General features: G+C 34.0%; 1 protein-coding gene across 4 annotated transcripts in view; it reads left to right on the top strand.

Moving 5' to 3' along the window:
• Nucleotides 7,605-8,132, top strand: part of LOC109360941 (WEB family protein At2g40480-like) — a 3,343-nt gene continuing 2,815 nt past the window's right edge. For 3 of the 4 annotated variants that reach the window (XM_019606169.1, XM_019606170.1, XM_019606167.1), the window contains exon 1: nucleotides 7,605-7,916. In XM_019606169.1, the coding sequence (XP_019461714.1) occupies nucleotides 7,752-7,916 (165 nt within the window). In that variant the 5' untranslated portion in view covers nucleotides 7,605-7,751. The remainder of the gene's footprint in view (nucleotides 7,917-8,132) is intronic. The other variant, XM_019606168.1, reaches the window with a different exon arrangement.

Below are 8,132 nucleotides of genomic sequence, written 5' to 3'. Positions count from 1 at the left end.
GTAGTTAGGTATTGTTTATTCTGTTATGCTGCATATTCAAATTGGAATAGTATCATCTCTAGTTGTATCGAATGGGGATCGTGACATGTGACAACAAAAAATAAGTTTTAACAACCATAATTTTATGTTTTTTAATACAAAATAAAAACAAAAATTATTTATCTTCTTCTCATATACATTTAATATTGGAGAAAGAGTTCACTTTGATACTTATAATCTTATCAACTCATTTTCTGAATAGAATAGTTGGTTGGATTATAGATAGTCTTTCCATCCCTATCATGTGAGAATATTACATCCAACAACAAATTTATTTAGTTCTCATCCCACTTAGTCTTTTATTATAGTACAACATCAAAAGCCAATATAAAATTTCTAGAGAAACTCACCGGTACTCAAAACATATTAGTTCATTATTACTCATACGATAAGATAAGAGGATATACGACCATTGATTACAAAAATTATGAATATTAAAAAATTTACCCAACTTTATCAAGTTAATAGACTCCTGCATTTCAGACCATGATCTCCTCCTACCCAACTTTATCAAGTTTGCTCTTGAGCTTGAATTTGTATGCTAACCATTCATCCTCATTAAATTGCATGAATATATAAATGAATCTATTCACCTACTCAGAAGCATCACGGATAGAGACATTTCACAAAGTACATCACTGAAAAGTCTATTAACAATTAAATGTGTCACATATATGGATCGATGAGCTGTATCAACACAACACTTCTTTGCCTTTTTCCCTGCAGATCGATTTCATGCTATATATATTCATTGCGTAAACGTAATTGTTAGAAATAAAATGTAATTCAAATGTATTAGATAATAGTTAATTGCATTAAAGAATGATTTATTTAAGTTTGTTGATACTTACTATTTTTAGTTAAGAAGTTTAAAATTATGTTTTTTGTTATTATGTACTTTCTATAAGTAGAAGGTTCTTCCTTGTTGAACAATGCATATGTTATATCAATATACACCAAAACACACTCTTTCTTCTTCTTTTCTTTGCTGAGATTCTAACAATTGGTATCAAGCGCACGTTCCAAATCCAAGGACCTGAGAATCATGCTTCAAAATTCATTATCTCAAATCTGCTACTGTGTGTAGAGTGCAACTCGAAAAATTCATTGTGTGTGAATTAGGTTGGTGTGTGGAACAGCAAGAGAAGTGAAGGTTGCGCATAAGAAGTGGGGAGCATAAAAGCTAGATTCGGTTCAGAAATGGTTGGAAATGGAGGAAATCTACCATCAATGAGTCTTCCTATGTTGGCAGAGAAGAATTGGGATAGATGGAGCAGACAGATGAAAGTTTGTTCAATTTTCAAGAAGTAAGTGATGCGGTTGAAGATGGTCTTCTTGTACCTGGTCCTGATGCCACTGAAATTCAGAGGAACATGTTCAAAGAGGCCAAGAAGAAGGATAACAAAGCATTATTCCTATTGCATCAATGTGTCGATGATATACATTTTGAAAAAATTCAGAATGCAAACACTCCAAAGGAGGCATGAGATCTCTTGATTCGAAGCCACTTTGGTGGAGACAAGATCAAAAAGGTAAAGCTTCAAACCCTTAGAAAGCAATATGAACTAACTCAAATGGAAGAGAATGATAAGATAGGTGACTACTTTACAAAAGTACTTACAATAACAAACCAGATGAAAGATTGTGGAGAAGTGATGACAGATCTCATGATCATTGAAAAGATCATGAGATCCTTACCTCAAAAGTTTGACTACATTGTAGTAGCCATAGAAGAATCTAAAGATGTTTCTAGAATGAAGTTTGAGGAGCTTCAAAGTTCCTTAGAAGCATATAGAATGAGGTTGCTTGAAAGGAATCCAACCAAGAACCCTGAACAAGCCTTGAAGGCAACCAATTTCAGAGATGAAGACAGTTAGAAAACAAGAAGGTGGAAAGGAAAGAAGAGCAGAGGAGATCTAAATTGGTATGAATCTTCATATAGAAGAGGAAGACCAAGAAGGAATCTGAAACAAAAGAAGTATGACAAAAGGAATGTTGAGTGATGGTCACTACTCTTATGAGTGCTTTAGTGAAAAAGGCAAAAAGAACCATGATGAGAAAGAAGCCTACACAGTTGAAGAAGAACTTGAGGAAGAACCACTGACACTCATTGTCACAAACTCTACACGTCATAGCCATGAGTCTTGGTATCTTGACTCCAGATGCTCAAATCATATGACTAGCCACAAGGAGTGGCTTGCAGATTTTGACCCTATAAAGCAAAACAGTGTGAAGTTTGCAGATGATACCACTCTCAAGGTGGAAGGAACTGGAGATATTATGATCTTGAGGAAGAATGGATCAAGTGCATTGATCTCTGATGTTCTGTTCATTCCAGGACTGAAATGCAATCTATTAAGTATTGGTCAGTTGGTGCAAAAAGGCTTCACAACAATTATGAAGAATGGTTAGTGTGAGTTGTTTGATGCTGACAAAAGACTCATCCTGAAAAGCAAATTGACTAAGAACAGGACATTCCAAGTAAACATCACATCTGCTGAAGTTCAATGCCTTGTTGTCATGGATTCCATTGATGAAAGTTGGCTCTAGCATTGCAGGTATGGATACTTGAACTTCAAAAATTTACACCAACTTGGTTTAGCTAATGTAGTGCATGGAATTCCTATAGATGTCTAACAAAGAGGCTTGAAGGGAAAGTTCCAATGGAAATCTGGACTGGACAGAAACCTATGGTGAGTCACTTCAAAGTCATTGGCTCACTTGCATTCAAGCATATACCTGACCAAAGGAGAACCAAACTTCAAGACAAGAGTAAGGCAATGATGTTCATTGGATACCATCCTACTGGAGTTTACCATCCTATTAGAGCATGAAAGGTGGAATTGGGAGAGTAACACAACCAACTTAAGGAGAATCTTGTCTGATCTGGCTAATGAAGAAAATGCATCTGTAGAAGAGAATCAAAGAATTAGTAGTGTCCATGCTACTCAGATATCATAGAGAATGAGATCAATGCCCACCAGATTTACTGATTATGAGATTAATCACGACAATCAAGTCAATGATGAAGGTGACTTGGTATACTTAGCACTCATGGCACTTATGGTTGAGGCAGAACCAATCAATGAAATTGATGCATTACAAAACTCAGTTTGGAAGGAAGCAATGGTTGAAGAACTCTTGTCCATTGAGAAGAACAAAACTCGGAACCTAGTTGAACGACCAAAGGATAAGCATCAGATTGGAGTGAAGTGGGTGTTCAAGCAAAAACTCAACTCTGGTGGATCCATATCTAAATATAAAGCAAGGTTAGTTGCTAAGGGATTTTTGCAAAGAGAAGGCTTGGACTACACATAAGTATTTGCTCCAGTAGCCAAAATTGAAACAATAAGATTGGTAGTAGGGATTGCTTGTGCAAGAAACTGAGAATTATTCCAGCTTGATGTAAAATCAGCCTTTCTTCATGGTCCCTTGGAAGAAGAAGTTTATGTTCAGCAACCTCCTGGATTCATAGTCAAAGGGAAAGAACATCATATCTCCAAGCTAAGAAAGTCATTATATGGATTGAAGCAAGCTCCAAGAGCTTGGAATAAAAGGATTGACTCATTCCTTTTCAAACTGAAGTCCAACAAATGCATAGTAGAGCCTGGTGTATATGTCAAAGAGAGTAGAAATGGTGACTTGATGATAATATGCATATATGTTGATGACCTACTCATTACAGGTTCCAATCCAAAAGAAATTGAAGAGTTTAAGAGAGTCATGAAAGCTGAATTCGAAATGACAGACCTAAGAAAGCTAAACTATTTCCTTGGCTTAGAATTCATATACACCTCTGTTGGGATACTAATGCATCAGAAAAAGTATGTCAAAGACTTGTTGTAGAGGTTCAACATGAGCTCATGTAATCCAGCAATGAATCCAGTTGAAACTCAGTGGAAACTCACAAAAGATGAAGAAGGTGAGGCAGTGAATGAGACTCTATACAAACAGATGGTAGGATCCCTGAGATTTCTATGCAATAACAGGCCAGATTTGTCCTATGGAGTTGGACTTGTAAGCAGATTCATGTGTAATCCTAAGAAATCTCATATGTCAGCTGTTAAAAGGTTGCTAAGATATGTGCAAAGAACAAGTGATTATGGATTATTGTTTCCAGTCAAGAGGCACGAGACAGGATTGAAAATGGTTGGGTTTGCAGACTCAGAATACTGTGGTGACTTGGTTGAAAGAAAAAACACATGAGGGTACTTGTTTTTTTTTGAATGATGCTCCAATTTCTTGGTGTTCTAAAAAACAGCCAGTTATTGCATTATCTAGTTGTGAAGCAAAATACATCTGAGGGAGTTATGCTGCATGTCAGGCAATATGGCTTGAAGAATTGATGAGGGAAATGAAGGTTGATGTCAAGACTCCAATGCAACTAAAGATTGATAACATTTCTGCTATTAACTTGGCCAAAAACCTAGTGAGCCATGGCAGAAGCAAGCACATAGAGGTAAGGTTTCACTACCTTACAGACTTGGTAAGTAGAGGAAGGCTTGAAGTAGCCTACTGCAGGACAGAAGTGCAGTTGGCTGATATCTTCACAAATGCATTGAAGGGTGGTAGATTTGATGATCTAAGGAAGAAGATAGGAGTTGTATTAAGCATACATTTGGCTTATGGGAGAATGTTAGAAATAAAATGTAATCCAAATGTATTAGATGATAGTTAGTTGCATTAGAGAATGATTTGTTTAAGTTTGTTGTAACTTACTATTTTTAGTTAGGAAGTTTAAAATTTTGTTTTATGTTATTGTGTACTTTCTATAAGTAGAAGGTTCTTCCTTGTTGAACAATGCATATGCTATATCAATATACACCAAAACATACTCTTTCTTCTTCTTTTCTTTGCTGAGATTCTAACAGTAATTATATTATATTATTAGTAAATGTTACTCCATTGATTCTTCTTAAAAAACTGCTCATTATATCAACCATCTTAATAATTAGATATTCTGTCCTTTCCTATGTTACAATGGCCTACACTACTATGAAAAGAAACCGTGTGTGTCTTAGCTTCTATTCCTGCATTTTCTACAGTACTGGTAGATGGATAATTTGATCCAGGAATTTCTTCTTTTGCTTCTACTCTAAGTCAAAAACATTAAATGGTGAAAATAGTAAAATATAGTAAAGGAGGAAAATCAATAATTATATGTGTCAATTATATTTAGAAAGTGTTGTTTACTAAATCTGAAAGTTCATAGTAATTGTCACTCCACTGATGCTGCCATGTTGTAATGCGGATTCATCGGAAAATTCACGTGAGGAAACCCCTTAATCACATGTTTTATTCTCTACATAGTATATAGATTGTAGAATAAAATTCACCACCATATTGTTCTGTCACCTGTGTGTAGGTGCAACTGTGCAAAACAAATTATTTTGATGTGAAAACTTGGTTTGGTTTGTTATCAATTCACGGAATAAGTTATATTTATTGAAGAGATTAGAACCTTGCTTAAGTATACTGTGGCCATTATTTAACATGTTAAAGTATTTGTTTTCTTCTTCAAAAGCTTTAGAGTTAAATGAAGGGTCGTAAATAATTGTATACCTACTTTGTACTCATTTTAATGTCAATTCTTAAAAATAATATTTATGAATTGTTAAACAGTAAGAATTAGACTTATATTTATTTATCTCTCGTCTTCTCATTAGTATACTTTGTATTAGGGTTTTCCAATAATTGGAAGTTGGTGTCATTGAGGTTGAACTTTTTGCATGACTTTTATTCAGTAATATTTGATGATAACTCTAATAATATTTTGTTATTGTTAGATTTGATTAAGGTAAGAACTTGACATTGATTTAAATTATTATTGGTAGGAATATTTCTTTTTTTAATTAGTGTATGAGACCAACAACTTATATTGTATTTCATATTTCTTCTATTATGTAAGTATATGAGTTTTGTAATGTGGATGGTAGGTACCCCTTATAAAAAGAATACTAAACTTAGTGTAAACAAAATATATCTTAATTCAATAGCCAATTAACACCTACCTAGTCTATTATTATTATTTGGAATGTGTGATTTTAGTCATCCATCCATATTCAATCACACAAATTGCTTATATTATGTGACTAATAGATTATTAATATTTTTATAAGTGGTATGTTGATAGAGTTTAACTCTTAAATGCACAATATTAAAATAACAACAGCAATAATATAAGTTGATGAAAATCGTAAAAAATATGGATAAATGGACTAACGATACACATATTGGCACTCAACAATAATATCAGTAATACAACATATATACACATTATATCATATATATTAATAAGTCCTTTGATGATAATATAATACTTGCATAAGCAAGTTTTGTGACTTAGGTAACAGAAGACTAACACATAGAATGTTGGTGCACAAATTGGAAAATTAAAGATAAAATATCATCAAAATAAAACTGATAAAACAAAATTATACACGAGTAAGGCAATGCAATTAATTAAACCTATTTTCATATCACTTTTTCCCCCACACTACTTTTTCCCAAACTCACATAAAAATTTCATCAAAATGAAAAAAAAAACAATAAACTATTTAGTTGGCTCGTGATAGTTCTCCAACAAAAATATATGAATTTCAAGGTGACTGAATTTATATAAATTTAAAAATGACATTCTTATCTTCTTTTTGTCACACATCTTTTTACAAATTTTTCTGACCAATCACAAACCTATGACACATGGAGTGGCACAAAGTATGGGACAGCAGATATGTACCCGACAAAAGGAGGGGTACCATGGGCAAGGGAGTAGTTTCCTACCATTATTCCATTGAATTGAGTAAAGTAAAGCTCAACATTTTTTTGGAAAAAAGATGCCTTATATCTAAGGATGAAAGCTTTGTTTCTGGACCAATTATTTTTAATAATTACAGCTACTTTTAACTTTTAATTTGGACCACTTCTTATTTAACAATTCATGCATTATCACTTCTAATTACCATGGATTGCTTACACATGCACAACATTAAAATGCAAGATGCATAAAGTATGACATCATAACTATTACAAGATGCATTCAAATTTTCTTCTCCTTATACCACATAAACAAACAAAAATTGAGTACATATTTTTGATTTGGCAAAGTTGGTCGTAAAGATTACAACTTTCTTCTATTTAGGGATACGCCATGGATTTAACTAATGCATGGTCACTTTTCTGTCTCTGAGAACCGCTAATCACGCTCCTAATCAAGGAAAAGGTTTTCAAATACGACAAGCTTACCCTCACCAAAATGAAATGACGTGGCATCACTTAATTGGCTACACGTCATTACATGAAACCAACAACCATTAGCTTTTCCGAGAAAAGTTCATATAGAAAAGCATATAACATGTCACGTTCAAATACAAATACATTTTATGATTCTTGTTATTATTATTTAAGATTAAATTTAAATATTAATATGTTGTATTAGTTGTCTCTACATGGTTTGGTCTAAGAACAAGTCTTTCTGAACTTTTCCACCCACTAACCAATCATAATAAAGCACCCGCTTTCCCCTTTTCTCTTTCCTTTTCTGCTTTCCCGTTTCGACCGAGTTCGTCACTCGGTCCCGCAACACCCTCTTCCCTCATCCTCGATATTAGGGCCTTAAATTCCAGAATGTGTACCTCAAAAAATGTCAAAGTTCCAAACTTTATTAGTGGGTGCTTCTCTGAAACCCACGTTTGTGTTCCCAATTCGTGGAAATGGCTGAAACCTCTGAGATGGGAATTATGGTTGATGGGATAAGGAGGGTGAGTTTGAGAGCTGAAATTGATACATCGTCACCGTTCGGGTCAGTGAAGGAGGCGGTGACCCGTTTTGGAGGAAGTGGACCTTGGATACCGTTTTACAAGCTTGGAGAGGCTTATGTAAGTTTTCACTTCTTACCTTCTTACTCTCTCTATTTTCTTCATTTCCAACTGCTGTAGTGTTATTCAAACAACATATGAACTGTTACATTTTGATTTTCAAATGTAGTAGTGTTATTGATACCACAATCATTTATAAAAAACACCTTAATTTGATAATCTCTATAGTAGTGTCTTGTTCGATACAGGGTTGTTTTAACTGTAATAGGATATATA

The sequence above is a fragment of the Lupinus angustifolius genome, chromosome LG11, assembly GCF_001865875.1.
Source record: "Lupinus angustifolius cultivar Tanjil chromosome LG11, LupAngTanjil_v1.0, whole genome shotgun sequence".
Lineage (NCBI taxonomy): Eukaryota > Viridiplantae > Streptophyta > Magnoliopsida > Fabales > Fabaceae > Lupinus > Lupinus angustifolius.
The sequence above is the reverse complement of the archived record's forward strand: the minus strand, read 5'-3'. Positions and strand labels throughout refer to the sequence as shown.